Here is a 20,082-nt window from a genome sequence, read left to right on the forward strand (position 1 = left end):
CAGAGCTCTGCAGCAAAGCAACACCAGAAGCTCAGTGTCCCCACTGTCAAGTGAAAATATTTTGCAGTACTACTAGGCACCAACAGCAAAACATCAAACTCTCCAAGAGTTATTAAATTCAAACATCAGCAATATTTCTTGTTAACACTCTAGCTATAGTGTACTGAGCATCTTTCAACTAGGTTACAGTTAAACACTACAACATATGTCTTCAGCATCTTCTGGAGGATACAGAAGTGAAATAAAGTTCTGTCAGTTTGAGCAGACAATTCCACATACTGAAATAGAAATGCATTAGATTTCTCAAGCAAGCCCCCAGATGTGGCAAGACAACTTCTTTCTCCATTTGAAAGATAACAGCATGCACAAGTCTTGGAGGTTTTAGTATTGCACGTGATAAACAATGTAACTGAAGCACAATAAAATCTCAAGCATGAAATACCAAGCCATGAGGTCAGACACCACAAACTGTTGTATGCTTTGTTTATTGAACTTTAAATTCCATGGTACATCCTAGATTAAATAGTTAAAAACTGTTTACTATCATACAACAATCAGAACAGTCTTTAAAAACTTTTGGACAAAATTATGAGCCAAATTCAAGCACAATTCCCCCAGAGCAGAATGCTAGGGGTGGAAGAAAGCCTCAGAGTACTGACTGTACACAACACTACACTACTTCAAAGAGAAATTCTAACAACATTTATTACCATCATGGGCAGGCACCTGCTACATTAGGAGGACAGACTGCTCTCAGACCCTGCTACTCCAAGACTTCAACACAGGAGTACAAACTTACAGTTCTGGATTATGTGATGTTTTATACTACAGAACTGCAACCAGGTTTGAGACTATTTGCACTAAATATAGCCATAAACAGCAAGAACAATTGACAAGGTCTTGTGCTTATGCTCTTGAACTCTGATACACAAGATACCAACACTTGAAATTTTTTTCTTAAAGACATGTCACCTGAGGTCAAACAACTATGCATGTGTACAACAGTGATGTCTTGGACTACTTTGAAGTTTTAGACTGGTTGAGGTGGGAGACTAGTGCTTGAACTGCACTGCTCAACATTTGTGCCATCTTGCTTCAACTGAATGCACAATTAAGTAAAACAAAATGCATCAAAAAAAGATATATCAGCCAACTGTAAACTGTTGGCAAGAATCATTCACTTAGGTATTTGTCTTCTATCAGGCATTTGTACAAGACACTGGAGACTAGAAGCATTAGCTTTAATTTGTGCAAGTTAAGAATTTCCTTCAGGAGGAGTTCAGTCATCTGACTGGATGAAGAGGATCTCCCAACCCTGCCTGGCAGTCATCAGTTGTAGCTCACCTCACAGTAAGGTTCCGAGCCAGAACGTCAAAAAAGCACAGTAGTGCTGATTCCAAGCAAAGTCAGGACTTACAGTTCAAGATTTCCCTGCTGTATTACTGTTTCCATTTGTAACACTACTTACTGAGGAAGTCTCACAAAGGCACCACTCCCAGCTGCAGTACATACAGTGGTATTGATGCAAATGTCTGCTCTGTTGCAAAGCAGTTGGATGTATTAGGGCTTCCACAGAACCAAGTGTGCACAACATGAAAACAAGTAAAACAGCAGGTTTAACCTCAGCAGCCTCTTTGACTGATGTCTTGTCCTGAAGACTTCGTAATATCCATTGTAGTGAACACCTGTAAGACAACAAAAGAACAGCATATTTACTGTTGCTCTGTATCATCCTTCTCATGGCTCTTGGTCCCTTGCAATATAACACTACTAGATCTCTTTGAACTGTTACAATGGAAAACAAACTGCAGTGCACAATTAACACTTTCCATCCCATATCAGTATGGTTGGAAGGTAAGCAAATACTAAATGAATCTCATTGCAAAGTACAATGCAGTATTCTTTCCTTGCATCTAGATAACTGTCTTCAAAAACAGGTTTTAAAATCAAGCTGTGCCCCACCTTGCCCTCCCTTACCTCTGCACAAGTTGGATGGATACCAATTGTTTCATCAAGTAATTCTTTGGTGAGTCCACATTTTATTGCAGCAGCAAAACCCTGGGTAACTTCACCAGCATTAGGTCCAAGAACATGAAATCCTATCACACGATTCTTTAAGACAGGTGAGAGCAAAACAGGAGTTAGTACTAGGTGAAGTTTAACAAAAGCTCTAGTATGCAGCTCCTACTACACTAAAAATACATGTTATGCAAGGTCAACAGCTGAGTTTTAAACAAAAACCTGAGCCTTTAATAACTACTTCAAATAATGTAGTTTTGCAGTCCTTTTCAGTCCATTAGAGCAGAATTGAGTTTTAATATCATTGCACAGCAGTAATTCAAAAATACTGCCTACAACTAAACATGCTAATTTCAGCAGCTGCTTTTATGATTTTATAGACATTCAGTATGTTTAGTACATTCAGATTTGAATTTTCTACAAAAATTAGGTCAGAAATTAGGTCAGAGGTTTATAACGAGGGATATAAATTATATCGTAAAGCTTTTTCCCAGGACATTACCAGACCTTCAGAGATGTCTAGCCCAGGTCTGTCCATGATTTGCAAGGCAGAATAATAATTCCTCATAATATGAGCAATTTAAATAAACTATTAACCTTAGATTCTCCTCCACGATCCTAGCAAAAAAACTTCCCATATAGAAATCTAAATAAATCCACTTGGATTATTTTCAATGAGGCTCTAATAAAAGCAGAGCTTTGAGCCTTTTGAAAGCCTTTGAAAAAAGGTTGAGGGTGGGCTAATAAGGAAAAGACTAAGCTTACTTCCTCTTAGCTTAAAAAAGCCATGCTATCACATCATTCCTTCTCTCCAAAGTAATTTTAAACACCAAAAATCTTCCTTTCTATCTTCTCCCTGACAGCTTTGGAAAAAATGCCAGGCAGCACTGGCACTTTTTTTTTTTTGCAACATCAAAATAATTTTGCAACCTACTGATCACTAGAAATCCTTCCCATTTCTCATCACTTTTCTAGGATCAAGCACGTTTTCCAGCTTTGTACTAAACATACAAATCTCTGCACTTTGTGAAAGGCAAAAACCACAAGGTCCAGGAACCTAAAACAAGACACCAAATAGTGCAGGTACCCAAAACCCACCTTGAAGAAAAACCCTAATCAATTTCTTCATGTATCTATCTTTAAATAGGAATTTGGGGTGAATTTTCATAATGTATAAAGCTACCACTTGCTCAAACAGCTGTTATACCAAAAAAACAACAAAACAAAACAAAAAGCCCAGAACAAACCAAACAGCTCTTTCAAATTGGTTAGAACTTTTGTAGCAAATACTGATGTTAACAGAATGGATGGAGCTGGCCTCAGGCAGGCCACATAGAAAACACTCATCTTTCAGTTGGTCTAATAAAACTTTTCAAGCATACACAAGCTTACCCGTTTCAGCTTGTTACTTACGTTGTCATGTTTATTGCAGATGATCTTTGCATAACAAGTATTGTTATCTCTGCCTGGTACTGTCCATTCAAGTGGCCAGAACAAACTGTGATAAACCTGGGAGGATGACAAGAAGAGAACATTAGAATTTGGTTAATTAATTCAGTGAGCCATAATGCTAATTTTTCAAGTATTTACAAGTGGTTTCACATTTAATCCACTAGATCTTCATAACATATACCAGACAAGTCAGTTATTTTTGTTCCCCCCCAACCCAAGCAGTCCGTTCTCCAAAAGTCCTTAGAGGAAAACTTTTCTCAAACCATGCATCCTTGATTTAAATACTTGCAATGAACAGCAACAGCTATAAGAGACAGAATTATAATTTTGTACTTTCAAAGGAAGTGCTTTAGTAATACAAAATTAATACCCAGTTACTATGCTTACATCTATCCTGCAACATGCTTAACAGCAAAAGGTAAATAATGCCAAATGTATTTGAAAGATGCAAGGAGTTAAATACAAGGCATGCAAACAGCTTTATGAAACTCTTCAGAGAAGCGCAGAAGCCATGAATTACCAGGGAAGTTATGCCTGATGCTCATACAGCCATAAGAAAAGGTCATGAATAAATTAATTCCCGATTTAAGTAGAGTGAACAAGCAGGAAATAGATAGTTCAACCCAGGATTCGGGAATACTTCAGCAATATGTACTTAACTCACGACAACAAAAACACCACATAGTTTTGCAACCTGAGTTTGGCCTCCTGAACTCAAATGCTCCTCAGTCACATACAAATAGCTACACACAATTGAAATGGTATGAAGTCCAGTCCTGGATTTCTGGAAGTCCACTACCTTGTATGCCAGATGACACTTCACAATCAAAGACCTATCTAGCTAACCTTCTAATTTTAACGTTATGCCTTGAGTGAAAAGCAGCAAGACCCAAATAGAACACTCTCAAGCAACAAGTTAAACAAATCTTGAGTGCTCTCACCTCCAAGTTTTGCTTTCCATGTAGTTCTATGGCTCTTTCTTCAGCTAACCCACAGCTGCCATATTCTAAAGGAGTAAACACTGTCGTTGGTACATTGATATAGTCACACTAAAAATAAAAAACAAAATTTATATTTAGACTATGCAAGTTCTATGCAGTACATAAGAAAAGCTCTATTAGCACTTTTTTTTTTACAAAACATTTGCAATGCCCACACTCAAGTGGGCAAATCAACTTGCATTACTGTAGTTTTGAGGCAAAAAGCATAGAAACAAGTTTTACTCTTATAGATTTACCTTTGTGGAACTACCACCATAAAGCCTGCGAGCTAACAGTTTCCCTGCTTGAATGGCAACTGGAGTAAGTTCAAGCTTTCCATCCAGTATGTCTCCAATAGCATAAACATAAGGCACATTGGTTTGTTCTTCATCATTTACAGGGACTTTCCCATTCCTTTAAAACAAACAGAAAACAGGAGAGTGTTCAGCTCCGCCTTCCTCAGAGTTCAGCAAAAAACAGAGGGGGAGTTCTGCTACAAAGATGTTATTCTAACTACTGAGCATATTTTATTAAATATGCTTATGCCTTTTTTACCTCAAATGCTAACTCTTCAGAGCATCAGTGACCTGAAACACGTGGCTGAAGTCAGTATTCAGTGGGTGAGTTCTGACAGGAGCAACAGTGCATGTCTGAGGACAATGAAGTTACTCTGACACCCTTGGACTTATGAATTTTTACAGCTTTTACAGCTTGCAATGTACATTTTCCCCAATGGGGAAAACCAGCTGCAATATCACTCACATGTTTAATTAAGTTAGCTAAGTTGTTAGCTCCTGAAGAACATAATCCCACCACTTCCTTTCCACCAGTTTTGCACTGACACCAGGGAGAAACAAGAAAAAAGCTGGATCTGTAGGAAATGAGTAGTTTGCTGCCTCTTTAAAGCCCCAGATTAATTTACCACAATTTGAATAAAACATTGAACCTAACAGAATATTAAACTGTAGTTTCTAATAAAATATTAAATCTATTCCTTAAACACAATGGCCAAGAAGTAGGTATTAGCTCAGAATAGTTCTTCCACAATATACATATTAAAGAAACAGAGTTAACGGACAACTGTGTTCAAACATAGGAGAGAAAAGGTTTTATGGGTTCTCATAATTGCTAGGCATTAGACTGAGGATTTTAAAAGCTAAAATGTATCAGTATTTTTTAGAGAGGCAAACAAAAATCATTGTATCCAGTAGTTTAAGGAAATTGAGCAATACTCACTTCTCATTGATTTTGACACCAATTGTCTCTAAACCAATATTTCTGGTACATGCATCACGACCAATGGCTATCAAAACCTAAAAACCAAAAATTAAATGCAATAATTTTATGCAAGAAAAGCATAACGAGCATTAACATTTCCTTTGGTCTTATGAAAAAGATGTGAAGCGAATGTTTGAAGTGAATTTTCCAAATATTTTTGAAAGAGGCACCAACAGCTCAGGTTTTCCATGTGCAACTTGTTTCAGAGATGGAACAGAAAGTAAAATATTGGTATCAGAACAAAGATAGAAGCAACAACAGTTCATATGAACTAAACTCCAGTCACTTAAAGTATCATCAATTCTGCTGACAGGTCTCAATTGAAGATTAATATTGAATTTGCATGTATTATTTTATGCCAGTAATTTATGTGAATAATTTTTCAAACAAGATTTCCCTTTGCTTTTATCCTGAACAACTTTTACACTATTTTAATACATTATCGTGTGTGCTGCTTTATTCAGTTATTTCAAACCTAGAAGTACTTACAGTGTTATATTCTTCCTCAATGATTTCTGATCCCTCAGTAGACTTTGCTGTCACTTTCAGTCTTCCAGGCATGCCTTCCTCCAGCCGGTCAACCTGTATAAATATTTTGTAAGCTTAGAATTACTTCAAGGAGCAGAGCTCACTTACTTTGTCACTTCAAACCTTGACCTACTAATCTACCATTCAGCAGTAAAAAACCCTTGACCTCATAAAATATTTATTCCTCTACAGAACCAAAGCCTTCCCAGACAACATATGCATTTTACATGTGCTGTTTGAAGTAATTTTGTGCAGGGAATAAAAACTGAAGAAAGCACTTGCCTGAACAGGTACAAACTTCCTGACGAACTTTACGCCGTGTGTCTCCATGTGAGCACCTATTTTTTCTGCCATTTCCTGGTCAAACCCCCGAAGCAGTATGGACCGCACCATCACTGTGACATCTAGACCTAGACCAGCAAGAAATCCTGCACACTCTAGAGCCACATAGGAAGCACCCACAACTAGAGTTTTGCCAGGGCAGTAAGGCAGAGAGAAGAGGTCATCACTAAAGAGAAAAGAAGTGTAAGTTACAAGGTTATCTCCACACAAGCTTGTTTGCCTTTGCAAACACTAGAGCAGAGACAAAAAAAAATATGCCTTTTCATCTCACCTTGTAATACAGTATTCTTTGTCTCCAGGGATACCCAGGTATCTAGGCCTCTCTCCTGTTGCCAGGACAAAAGTCTCTGCTGTGTGATAGGTTACTTGTCCTTTTCTATTAGTTGCCTGTTCATATAGACACAATTAAGGAAGTCTTTATGATAGACACAGGTTTTAAGAGAAAATAAAAAACCCCATGTAACCCTCTCCTTATATATTGTGGTTATGTTTAATATTCAAGAATAAGCAGTCTGAAACAATAATTAATGCATTTAGAGTAGCCATGCAGGTCACTGAAGAACAACAGGTTCATGTTTCAAACTACCAGGCTTTTCTCACATTAGTTAAAGCACTTAACAACATTTACTCTTTCAAAATCCTGCCCATTTTGCCCAATCATTTAGATGGCATTGTTCACAACTTTTTTCAAGTTATGAAAAGCCACAACAAATTAAATCCCCCCACCCTTCATTTCCAATGCTAGTGACAGAATAACATCAACTAGGCTAGTGTAGAAATTAAATAACTCACTATCTAGTGATATGATTTCAGAGACCCTACAAGCCTTACATTAATTCAGACTAATTTGACCTCTAAAGGCCCTTGGACTTGGGAAATTTCATCTGGCATCTCTCTCAAAATCTGATCTTTATTCCTGCTGTTCAGTTGTTTTTTCAGCACAGATGAAAGGAAACTTCCTCCCCATTGAGTCATGAGGTAATTCAGGTAGGAAGGGATCTCAGGAGGTCATCTAGTTCAACCTCCTGCTGAAAGCCTTTTTGTTTTACTTCATTTATAGACTAAGGACACTGAAGTAGATGACCTGCATTCCAGAACACTGGAACAGTGGGTAGATGAGGTAAGCTGAGCATACTACTCTTTTCAGTGCTGGTCTCTTGGTTTGAAACACATGTAGTTCAGCCTTCATAAACTCACAGTGAAAACAGACAATTACACCCACTGAACCAAACAGCTGTCTTGAGTGTGCACATCTTCTAAGTTAACCTTGCAACAATGTGATCACTTACAGTAGGATTGCCAGCACATGCTTGGTCTTGCAAAACCCACAGTTTAATTCTTATGCTGATACAGCACAAGCTTCTAGCAGTGCTGTTATGCAAGTGCTTAATCTGAATTTGACTTCAACAGTTTTTGTGGTTTAGTTTGAAGATTTTTCGAGTGGGCTGCTGCCCTCAGTCATGAAGTTAACAATTGAGACAATCTTGCTCTATTCATGCAAGAGCTAAGTTTATAGATACCTACATTACTCTGACGTAACAGTTACTAGGTTTGCAAACATCATGGCATGTACTAAAATACAACAATAATTTGAATCAATAACTTATTTCACAAATGAGTTTTTAACTTCAGTTAAGTTGGCAATGTCAAGATGAAGCCTTTTCCTTGCTGGATTTTAAAGATATGGTTTAGATCACTAGTTTTCCCTCCCAACTACAGGTTTTAAACAGAGCACATACCTTAATTTTGTGTGGTTCAATGAATTCTCCATAAGAATTCATGTATGTCACAGACTTCTCTCTTAAGGACACTCGATAGCCCCAATTTAAAGAACCAATGTAGTTTTGAATTGCTTCTACCATGACCTCCCAGTTGTGTTTAACTGGAACAAGATATCAATTTCACATCTTAAGAAATCAAAGTGCAATGAACCCTTAAAGAAATACTTAAGATTTTATTCATTATACATCACGCTAAGCAAACATCATTATCAGTAATAAGGATACTTAAAGTCTTATTCTACTGTGCTAATATTTACCTGACTTGTTACTATCTGAAATATGCCCATTCTAGAATTTCTTTAATTCCAATAATACAGAGAACAAACCACAACTTAACTTTAAATCTTAAAGGTTTCTATGACTAGAAGGAGGATGGCTTCTGATTCACCTAAGAAAACTACGGAACTCTGCCTCTAGTTTATTAAGTCCAAAGTACAAGAATGATCTTTAGCTCAGACTCCCATCTGTACACCGTCTTGGTCTGTCCCCTGTGTTCTTACTAACCTTGTTCTTCGTACTGCCACCCGTATTTCCTTGAATCTTGGAGTGCCTGACCCAGAAGTGCTGCTTGATGCATGAGCTTCTTAGGAATGCAACCTACATTTACACACGTACCACCAAGTCCTAAGATGGAAAGAATCATGTTATTACCTGCGTGAACAGGATATTCATGCTTTTCTTATCATGTGCTTTGTATAATCACCCATATATCTGTTGATGTTTGCTACAGCCACATAAGCAACATGAAATTTCTGTTCTAAGAGATTTTAAAACATAACGAGAGCACTAAGCTTACAGTTTGTATTCGGTTTAAGAGATTACTTGACTCATTGAACCAAGAATACCTACTCCACAGTGCTTCAGATTTTAGTCAAATTGGCAAGTAAGCAAGGCAAAAAGCAGAGTTCCTAGAGTTTAGTATCACCTATTATGTGGAATTTGAAATATGTATCTGTTTGAAAGCTATGAAAACATTCACACCTCGAGCCAATAAAACTTCACCAATGAAGTTACTCACTCATTCTCAACTCCCAACAGCATTAATAAGGTCAGATAGCAGCTGTCTTTAATTATGGAAAGGTGAGGCATGCATAGCCATAGTCATACTGGTCTAGAGGGGGCCTAGATCAGTTGTCCATGAAATAGAACTAGATGAACTAAAAGGCAAAAAACCCCATGAACACAAGAATATGAACATGCACACACACACACTAGAGACAATGTGAGAGGGAACAGAACCAGAACTACATTTGTCAAAAGAACAGATATTGACCAATGTACAAAAAAGAAATTACTATCCAGAAAAGCAGGCAAGCCAAGAAAACAATTCCCTTCTTACCTACGTTCCAGAACTACAAGGAATTTAGCCACAATTTCTAAGAATACAAATCCATAATATTGAACAACTCAGTTTGCATGACTGACACTCAAACTTCTTCAAATACAAGTTAACAGAAGCTTACCCCACGAGGTTCCAAGAGGTGTTGGAACAACATAATCTAATACCATTACTTTCTTTCCAAAGGCAGCAGCTTCCTGTAAAAGATAAAGACAAGTCAGCATAACTAAACTTTTGCATGAACAAGAAAGCCTGTCTGTCCTTTATGGTCATGATATACTTAGCACTAACAGAAGGCTCCTTAGCTCATTAGTCTCATTATCATATATGGCTTTTCTATGTCCTTCACTAGACAAAAATTGAAATCCTTCCAAACCTATTACTTTCTTGCAAACTTTGAATGGATGTTTATGTTCAATGCTGCATCCACATCATCCTATGCTGTAAAAACTCACAACCTGAAGAGGGTATGAGAGGGGCTTATCAGCCTATGATCTTCTACCTCATCCAAATAAATACGCATAGTGTTAGCTCTCCTTTCCTCTCAGGAGGGCAGACCTGAATTGGTATGTTCATGAAGGAAAAAAAAAATAATTTAATAAACTGAAGACAGTTCAATGGAGGACCACCAAGATGCTCAAGGGGCTGGAACCCTTAAAAGAAGGGTGAAGGAACTTTTGCATTCAACCTGGAAAAAGGTGGATTTGGAAGAGGCCTTTCCAATACTTATAACTGGGTCATTAAGATGACTGAGCCAGGCTCTTCACATTGGCGTAAAGTGAAGGGACAACAGAGAATTACCATTAGTTGAAACAATAGTTTCAGACCAGATATAAGGAATTTTCACACCATGAAGACATTCGAACAGTGAAACAGGTTTCCCAGAAAAGCTGTGCCATCTCCACTCCTGGCTACTTTCAAGACACAAATGGGTGAGGTCCTACATAATCTTGTTTGACCTCGTTTGACCTCACAGTTCACTGTGCTTGGAGCAGGAGCTTAGACTAGACATTCTCCTAACATCCACTCCAATCTGAATAATCCTATTACACTCCATTCAAGAAATTTCCAAGGCCTTGAAAGATCAAACAGTGAGTAGACTCAGTCAAGGACTTGGATGAAACCTTTAGGTTCCTCAAATCTGTTTAAGAACTCAGGCACAGTTACAGCAATCTTGGCTCAAACAAGGTTTAGCCAGCTATCTTGTATTCCATGAACACCTGACCTCTTCCACTGTTTAGAATTGTTAGCATTAGCAGCTTGCTTAGCATCAGTAGCTAAATCTGCTGAAGCCTTAGGCCACAAGCTACGAATTTTCACCTAGATATGTTGAACTTTTACCTAGTCAAGTAAAAGGAGGCCCCAGAGACAGTTCAAGCCAGAAGATAAGGAACCTACAACTGTCAGCTGGAAACTGCAACCTTAGAGACAAGAAAGATGGCCCATCTTGAGACCATGAACGGACCCAATGAAGAACAAGAAGATACCATACCCTCATATTACTATTGGTCTAAGCTGTTGTGTGAGAGGAGGGGAACTTAGATTGCAAGAGTATAGCTACCCACACTCTTCTTTGTTTGGGACCCTTGTCCATAGCCATCTAGCTTCAGCTGTTCTTTACTGCTATACCACATAATTAATTCATCCATTGTACATTGTGTTAGAGACTCTACTCCAGGAAAGTCTAGGGTTGAGCCTGACAGAACAGGAAGCAGCCTTAAATTCAGTGTGTGTGAGCAAGGAGTTGAAAGGTGCCCAGGTGGGCTCATTGGAACCACTCGCTGTGGTTCTAGCAGTTAAAGTCTCAGGTGGGGTGTTTGTACTCCTTTAATGGTATGTGAATGCTTAGGTAGTGCCTTGTCCCTTAGTGCCACTCTGCACAGGCTGATAATGATCACAGTTTATACCCAATGTCCCAGAAGACATTTGTGAGGGAAGATCTAGAGCAGTCTGAAAAGGCCAGATCGGCCAATTAAAAATTCAAACTGTCTGCCTTGTATTAATGTAGTGAAAGATTGCCATCGTACCTTGGAACATGCAAGTCCACCTGAGCCACCACCAATAATAATGAGATCATAGTCATAGGGTTCTGTATCTTTGCTATCCCCAAGAAGTTTCTGCAGTGATCCATCTTGATAAGCCTGGGAGGAAAAAAATCAAATTACCACACACATTTCTCAGCAAACAAAAACTGAATGTCTCTTCTGACCTAGGTCACCCAGTCTGAGGCATCATACAAAATTTAATTATGACCAAATAGCAAATTCACTCAGCAGTCTTGTCTATTTCCAGGTGATTTTTAAAGAGAGATTACCTTCAAAGTTGAATCACAGCCACCTATGTGAGTTCCATTCACAAATACATTAGGCACTGTCCTCTGATTAGTTAACTCTGCTAACACTTGCTGAATACTGGGTCCATCATCTATGAATAAAAGAAACATGGAAATTATAGAACAATTTTCAAGAATCAAGCTTTTAAAACAATCTGAATTAAAGTTTGGAATGAAATACACTGCAGGCCTGCCAAGAAAGCAGTTCTATTACAAGCATCACATTTGTAGATTTCCTGAACATAAGCAAGTCTCCTCAAAAAAGCATGCTTAAACACCAAGGTTAAATTGCTGCTTCAGGTCATAATTCTAAAGAATGGAGTAAAGTTGAAGAGTTTAGTCCCTGTATTTCCTGGACTCTCATCAGTCTCTTCCTGATATTGTCACATTTTGTTCTACACAAATTATTTTCTAGATATCACACAGGATCATACAAACAGCTTTTCTTTCAGGACAACTGTCTGGTTTTAGTATATGTCTTGTGTAAGTGCACATAGTTTTGTCCAGCAGCTTTGTATTATGAGAATAATGGGACAGAAAGAATCAACATTCTCTTCTACTTTCTAGTAAAGTTATCTTCAGATTTTTTCTACTCACTACACTGTCTTAAACATTCCACTTGTAGGATTATAATTGACTGACCTGTCACCCGAAACATCAGCACCTACACAGGCTCAATTAGGATCTCCCAACAGTAAATGTGGAAAGGAAAATTTACAGTAATCACTTTGTCCAAAATATTCTCACTTCTAGTATCAGTAATCAGAGCAATCGCAAGGGAAATTTAGGAGTAATTTCAGAAAAAAAATACTGTGCATTGTACTTTGTCTATCTTTAATTAACTTTAATAAAAAAAAATAAGTAAGGAGAGATGCTATGGATCAATAAATATGTTTTTCCCAAACACTACTTAGACATGAACACTTAAAAATGCATTAGCACTTTAAAAAAAAAAAAAAAAAATCACCGGAAACTCAAGTTTTACCCAGAAAAAAATTGATAATACATGTTCAACAGTGCAATTAAGAGTTTACTAAGAATTATGTTAGAAACTACTTCTGAAAACTACATTAAAAGCTACATTCATTAGGTACATACATGCATAAGGGCAGCACACGTACTAAAACTAAAGCAGCTTGGGCTTTAAAAAGCAACCTCAAACTAGCAACAGCCAAAGTACTGGAATTTACCCTTCCTTTCAGTGACTCAGCAGTTTTCCCTATGAAGGTCACCCATATACCAAGTCAAACATTAACAACTCATCTAAGGCCACAAATTAACCTGAGGTGGGAGAAAAACACCATAGGCTTTTTCCCAAAAGACAAGATGCCAAAAGAGAAATCAGATCTCACATCCTCTATCAGCTGATGATTTGTATAGAAAGAGTCAATGCCTTCAGTTACATTAAAAACACATTCTGTGTTAAAATCCATATTGAAGTCTAATTGCTTTTATCTCTGCATAGATTAAAATTGATTTTAATTGTTTTACATATCTTCCGATTAGTTCAAGACAGCTTAAGGAGTCATGCACAGTCACCCATTTTTAGTCACAATAAGCAGCATGTGGTTTTCTTTACTTACCAGTTACATCAAGTTCCAAAGCATAGTACTCCACACGCATGGAGCGGAAGAGTTCCTTCACCTGCAACAGAAATAGACACCAGGCAAAGGTTTCACAGGATGAATACACAGCTCAGGGTAAAACTGGATTGTTGGACATACATGGGTGACTTTTAGGTCTCAGTTATTAAGCTGTGAGTGCCTATCTCTATGTGGCTTTGGTAAAGTTTGGCAGGACTTCTACGTTTTGCATGTTCGTCACTTAAAGCCAGGCTATTTTACAGCACTCAGATTAAGCATCCCACATCACAGCAACAACACAAGTGTCAGTACCTTCAGAAAAAAAATACTATATACAATTTGCTTAGCTACAGAGTTCTGCATCCCTGACAGACACCAAAAGCCCCGAAAATAACTGCCATGGGAAAAAACATCAAGAGAGATAAAGCAGCAGCCAGATTTCTTGATAATATTAAGAGGAAAATAAAAGGAGTAGAGGATAACATACAAAACACTGTCAAGTAAAAGTGCATTATAAAAAGCTGCAGTAAAGGTAAGACTCTAAGTGTAATCAGCACCAGGACAGCTCTCATACCTACTAACCCCACAGCCCCCTTCGGTTGCTGTACCTCAAAAGTTTTAGAACAAGTACAGAACAATTACTGTCAGAAGTCAATGAGTTGGGTTTAACACAGAAAAGTGGGGAAAGAAACAGCTGTGTTTAAATAATTGACTATCTCAAGGAAAAAGAGAAGCAGTAGTGAGTGGAAGAAGAACTAAGGTCTTAAATTGTAGACACTGAGATTAGACTTTAGGAAAAGCCTTCACTACTGGCAAGACACTGGACACACTGCCTAGGCTGCTTTTCTTCTGCACTGTCATGATTAAACCCAGATACAGTATCACTAGAATATGTCCTAGAAACATATTTCATGTACCCAGAAGTCAGCAAAAATAAAATAACCCTCTACACAAACCTAGTTTTAAGAAAAAAAAATCCATCCTAAATAACAACTTATTTGAGGTTTATGGCTGCCTCAGCCCTGACAGTTCTGGGTGTTTTTCCAACACAAGTTTTGAGTGGACAGAGTATCATCAGATTCAAAATATATAGCCTTTAGAAATGAGATTTTTACAGTAACATTATTTGCTCAACTGGTAGTACTGAAATTGTGAACTGTCCTTCCAGATGGACTAGGTCATATCTCACTGCACAAGATGTAGTATTACATATGGCAGTTTTTACTCCGTTGAAATACAATTTGCAGACTTGCCCATTCAATGTATTGTAAGGCAATGTGTAAAAAAACCACCTCCATTAATCATAACTCTCTGGAGGTGAAAAGAGCTCAAAGCACTGTGTGATGGATCCACTTGCCAGCAGAGGCTCAACAATTAAGCACACTAAGGTGCTGCAAATTCAGAATAAATCTTTTACAATCAACTTTCTGATGAACTTTGAATTTATTAACAACACTTCACTAAGAGTAAGTTGAACCACATCTAACAAGCTTAAAGATGTCAAACACATGATGAATAAAATGTTTTAAATTCTGCTGTGATCCATGCTGTTGCTACACCAAAGGTTAAGTATTCCAGTGCTTTCTACTGGAGTTTCAGCTTTATGCAGACAAACACAAAGCTTTTGTTATTCTGTACCAACTGCATAATAAGTTTCTTACCACATCATACTTAGATCATAACATACAAAAATAACCTCTGCTTGCATACCTGATCACATTAGTTCTACAATTAGAGTAATTTATGTTGTAGGGGACCTTTGGAGTTCACCTGATCCAACTCCCTGATTAAAGCAGGAAAAAATGTGAAGGTTGATCAGGTTGCTCAAGCGCTGTTCACTCCAGTTCTAAGTATCTACATAGACAGAGAGCCCATAACCTCTCTGGGCTATTCCAATGTTTGACCATCCTACACAATAAAGAATTTCCATTGTATCTCATTGGAGTACCTCCAATTGCAACTTGTATTTTACTGGTTTTTGTCCTTTCCCTCTGCAACTCTGAGTTTGGCTGTCTTCCCATTTGGTAGTGAAAGACAGCAAATAAAATTTCTTAGCCTTCTCAAGGTTGAACAAAGTTGAGCTCCTTCTTCTCATATCCTGTGCCTCAGTCCTCTAACCACCGAGGTGACCCTAAAGACTTTTGTCCTAAACTCACCATTACATTCAGACTTCTAACTGGAATGACTATGGCCACGGACTGCTGTTACAAAGCCCAAGGTGCACGTCATGGAAGTTCTAAGAAACAAAGCTTAAAGGGATTGCTGCTACAAAGTGGTAAACAAACAATCTGGACAGAGGTCACAAATGTAGCTACTTGGCTGCTAGTTTAGACTACAGCAACACAGAAAAACAACCGGCAAGTTTCAATTAGTTGGGCTTTTTGTTTTTGTTGTGGTTGGTTTGCTTATTTTTTTAAAAACTGCTAAAGCATTGCAACAGCAGCAACAGGAGAGGACAGAACAGAGTACATTAGTAAAATGAGAAAGGATTACATTCAAGAAAGGATAGATTTAAGACAATGCATTTAGGCAAGCTGTGCTCTCCACTGAAGATATGGAGAAGATAAAAAAGACAAATGTCAGCACAGTAATTAGAGCTATCTATTGCACTTTATACTTATGAATAGAACATGCTTATGTTGTGCTATTGAAACAGAAAGAAACTAACAAGTATATGATCAGTTACAAAATCTTCAATACAGACAAGACAACAGATTATTTCAGTTTGGAAAAGGAAATTATTAGGAGGAGTAGAAAGAACCTACATCATGAGTAATATCTAGATAAGAGGGACAGGAAATTATTTCTGACAAATACTCGCTGGAGCAAACAGCAACAAGTACATTTACCATAAAGCAATTTTAAAATGAAAACGAGGTAAACCTCCATAAAATACATGCACCAGAAAACTTGCTGCCACCTGACACTGTAAAGCCAAAATTAAGAAGAGATCAGAAGAGCTATTAGACCAACTAGTGAAAGAAGGATGCAGTGAAAACTTTCAACTTAAAATTAACACAAACTCAGATCAAGAAAGCCACTCAGCCAAATTAGGTCCTTTCAGACTACGAGTTTTCTCTGCACTAGTGCTAATCAGCAGCAGTTTTTCAATTAAACCTAACAGAAGCACACTGCAGACAACCATTCACAGTAAAAGACAGACACAGTATAAGTTGTTCATATCCGTTTGCCTTTAGGAACTCAAAACTATGATTACAGACTAAGTACCCAAGCTGTAACTACACTTTCAAACGATATTCACTTCATTAATTCTGCAGACTAGAACAGCTAGGAAGACTGCTGCATTACCCATTGTTCTCCCGTTCCTTGCACTATTTTTTAAGTCTACAGTGAGAATGGTTGTTAATACTCATGCTGCTGCAGATATTTATCTGTTTTATCACTCAGTGTTTCATGTGCAGCTTCCTTCTTCCATAAGCTTTCTTCTAATTGTTCCTCTGCAATATATACCTCTTCTACATGTTCTTTTTTGTTACCTTTCTCTTCTGTTCCAACAGGAAAGTAAGCCAAGGAAATCTGCCAACTAGAGCAACCAGCTCTTCCTCACAACTCACAAAGTTTATCACCTGTTCCTTCATAAAGACTCATATAGGATCTTTCACCCCTCCGTCCTAGAAAAGGTCATGAGAGAGGGCCCTCCTAGTCATGATATTCACTCTTTCCCTTTCCAAGACAACAAAGATAATATTCCTCATACCTGATTGTTTCCCTGAAGCAAGTAAACCTGCCTAATGGAAAAGCTCTGAACAAACACAGGAAGAACATTAATCTTGAGTTTAATCACTGGACTACAATCATGTCTGTTTTTCCCTTAGGCTCCTTGTGTTAGACCTACCACAACACCAGAAACACATGAAGAAAAGGGTTGCAAGGTTTAAAAAGTTATGATGCCATCATGTGATCTCAAAAACACTGGAAACCCTGGCCGGAGTGCCATGCATGTCAGCACTTGAACAATAACAATTACTAAAAGTACACAGAGAATTTCAGACGGGCACGACTAAGTATTTCTCAATGGATAGCACTGAAATCCTCAGCAGAAGATACCTTTTGTCAACCAGACTAGACTTGAGCAAGACTCCAGTCCTTCATTTACTACAACCTCCACTGACTAAGTGGGTAAGTAAGCACATTTTAGCAAGATCTGAGTTGCAAATAAGATAGGATATATTCATTTAAATTTTCTACAACAGTGTCATCATATCATCTCCCAAAAGATGAGCTATTTGAATTAAACCTAACCTATACATGGGAGTGCAGCTTCTGAGTGTTCTTCTAGTTGTCCATTTCCTTGAGGAAGCCAGGACCTGATCCCACAGTTCCGAATATGTTTTTCTACTGCAGCCACAACAAATACAGTGTTCTGAGGTTTAATTAACTTTTCATAAAATGCTCTTAATAAACATCCAAGAATAACAAGGTCTACGAACACCCAGGTTCTGTGCAGGTTATGAATACAGTGTGTCAGTCTCATAAAACTCTAATGAAGATCCTGTTTTTTTTAATAACTCTAGCTCACCAGTTACAGCTACCCTGCGATACTGACGCAAAACCAGGGCTAGATGACCTCTCAACATCACTATTAATCAATAGGGGGTTTTTTTGTTTGTTTTGTTAAACACACATTATGACCATCATTTAGAACTTAACACTCTTGCTATAGAGTCAACCTTCTCCCTTAAATTTCCAAACAGCAGAAAACTTAACTTGTCTCTCCCCAGGGATGCAACTTTGCCCAAGCTTAACATTGATGTGGCACTCAAGTTTTCCAAAAGGAAGGAACAAAACTCGCACCTTGACTCCAAGCAGCAGATCCTAAAGCTGTTCAGCTGAGGAACAAGCACGCAGCCGTGGAACTTCTCAAACCGCTCACCTACCCCTTCACTCCCGTAGCAAAAGGAAAGAACTACCAAGTATCCCTGTTAGGATCTTTGCCGCGTTTCAAGCCTGATAAGAGGGTTCCCGAGGAGTAGCACCCCGTGCTTAATTTAAGCGGGATGGAGGGAGCGCTACTTCTGTGCTCTTTAAACCCCGGGTGCCGCGTGGAGGAGCAGCATCCCCGCAACGTCTGCTTTCCAACCCTCTTCTCCCGGCCGGGGCGGGCCCCCAGCCGCGCCGCGGGCGCCCTCGGGGCAGATGCCTCTTGCCTCGCACGGGGCCCGGCCCCGCCGGCCTCCTCCAGGCGGGGAGGCGAGCCGAGGAGAAGAGGGAAGCCGAGGAGAAGAGGGAAGCGGCTCCGACAGCCGGAGGAGAAGGCCCGGCGCGGAGCGGCGCGCCGGAGTGAATCCCGCTGACCGCCTCACCTTATTGCAGTAGGGGCAATAGCTCTTGCTGAAGATCATGACGCGGTGGGAGGCGATGAGGGTCCGCACGCGGAGCTTCAAGCCGTCCCAGTCCGGGAGCTGCGTCTGGCCCGGCGGGGGCGGCATGGCGGGCTGAGGCGCGAGCCGCCGGCCTGGCCAACCCCGCGCGCGCCGCCCGCCCAACGGCTGCCGCGCGCGCCCGACGCCCGCACTGACCCTCCGCCGCGCCCCGCCCCTTCCGGAGCGGCGGGGGAGGCGAGCCGGGCCGAGCTACCCGCTGGGAGCTGGGGGGGGGGGGGGAACGCCGGGCAGCGCCTCCCGCCCGCTCCGCCAGCCGCACGCAGCCGGGCTCATTGCAACATAATCAAACAGTAGCTTGGTGTCAGAGGTAGGAGCGTCGCTGTTTACCTACGGGGATGTGGGGAAGGAGAAGCTGGCCTATGTGAAGTGCCCCTCCCCTCCCAGGGCGGTGTGGAACAACCCGAGCGGGGCGAGCGGGCGCATGCGCGGCGGGCGCGGCGCTGCCCGGGGCCGGGAGGGCTGCGCTGACCGCGGGGGACCGAGCCGGGGCTGGGCAGGGCAGAGAATTCCAGCGGGGAGCGACTCTGAGGGACAGGCGGGAGCTGGGGCTGGCTCCGGGAGCCTTGGCCTTTCCCCCGCCTCCCGTTCTCGCCTCGCTGAGCGCGCGGTCCCGGTGGCGGCCGTCGTGTCGTGTCGTGCCGTGTCCCGGCGTGGAGCGAACACCCGCGGGCTTGGGCTTTTTTTCCCCCCTCGGTGTCCTATAAAGTAGGGTAAAGCCGTGGGGGTGAAGGGGGTAAGTCTCCCTCATCCGCCTTCGCCTGCTGCTTGGGTCTGTTGTGCACAAGGAGAACGGGGGAGCGGGGGGAGCTTTTCCTGCGATAACGCGGATCGTGGCTTGAGAACATGTTAGGCAGGACAGCAGAAGGAACCTTCCTTTCCTTACACATCACACGGTTAAGGGGGTACTGAAACATCTGGTACTGCCTGTCACTACACACATCTCCGATTAGATTGATTATTCGCTTCCCTAGAATCGCAGTAGTTGTCGGGACTGAGGAGGAAGGGGATGCATTCCTGGCCTGAACAGTGGGAAGAGCCTGTAC

The 20,082-nt window shown here is 40.2% G+C and overlaps 1 protein-coding gene across 1 annotated transcript; it reads right to left on the reverse strand.

Annotated features, from left to right (window-relative positions):
* Window positions 1-469: 469 nt before the first annotated feature.
* Window positions 470-19,180, reverse strand: TXNRD3 (thioredoxin reductase 3). The gene is made up of 16 exons (XM_051627507.1): window positions 18,959-19,180; window positions 13,635-13,695; window positions 12,034-12,143; window positions 11,747-11,860; window positions 9,844-9,916; window positions 8,885-9,004; window positions 8,339-8,481; window positions 6,871-6,986; window positions 6,540-6,765; window positions 6,219-6,311; window positions 5,688-5,764; window positions 4,709-4,865; window positions 4,413-4,520; window positions 3,433-3,528; window positions 1,978-2,112; window positions 470-1,685 (listed from the first exon to the last, which is right to left on the reverse strand). The coding sequence occupies exons 1-16, from the start codon at window positions 19,082-19,084 to the stop codon at window positions 1,623-1,625; spliced, it is 1,818 nt and encodes a 605-aa protein (XP_051483467.1). The 5' UTR covers window positions 19,085-19,180; the 3' UTR covers window positions 470-1,622.
* Window positions 19,181-20,082: the final 902 nt, after the last annotated feature.

The sequence above is a fragment of the Apus apus genome, chromosome 9, assembly GCF_020740795.1.
Source record: "Apus apus isolate bApuApu2 chromosome 9, bApuApu2.pri.cur, whole genome shotgun sequence".
In the NCBI taxonomy this organism is placed as follows: Eukaryota; Metazoa; Chordata; class Aves; order Apodiformes; family Apodidae; genus Apus; species Apus apus.

Bases quoted from the DNA above. Each gene is read 5' to 3' on its own strand.
- TXNRD3 (XM_051627507.1), bottom strand. From the start codon at position 19,084: ATGCCGCCCCCGCCGGGCCAGACGCAGCTCCCGGACTGGGACGGCTTG. The intron at 6,987-8,338 runs GTATGTGCTCTG...CTATATGAACAG, and splicing joins TTGAACCACACAAAATTAAG to GCAACTAATAGAAAAGGACA. The intron at 5,765-6,218 runs GTAAGTACTTCT...TTTGGTTTTTAG, and splicing joins TTGAGGAAGAATATAACACT to GTTTTGATAGCCATTGGTCG.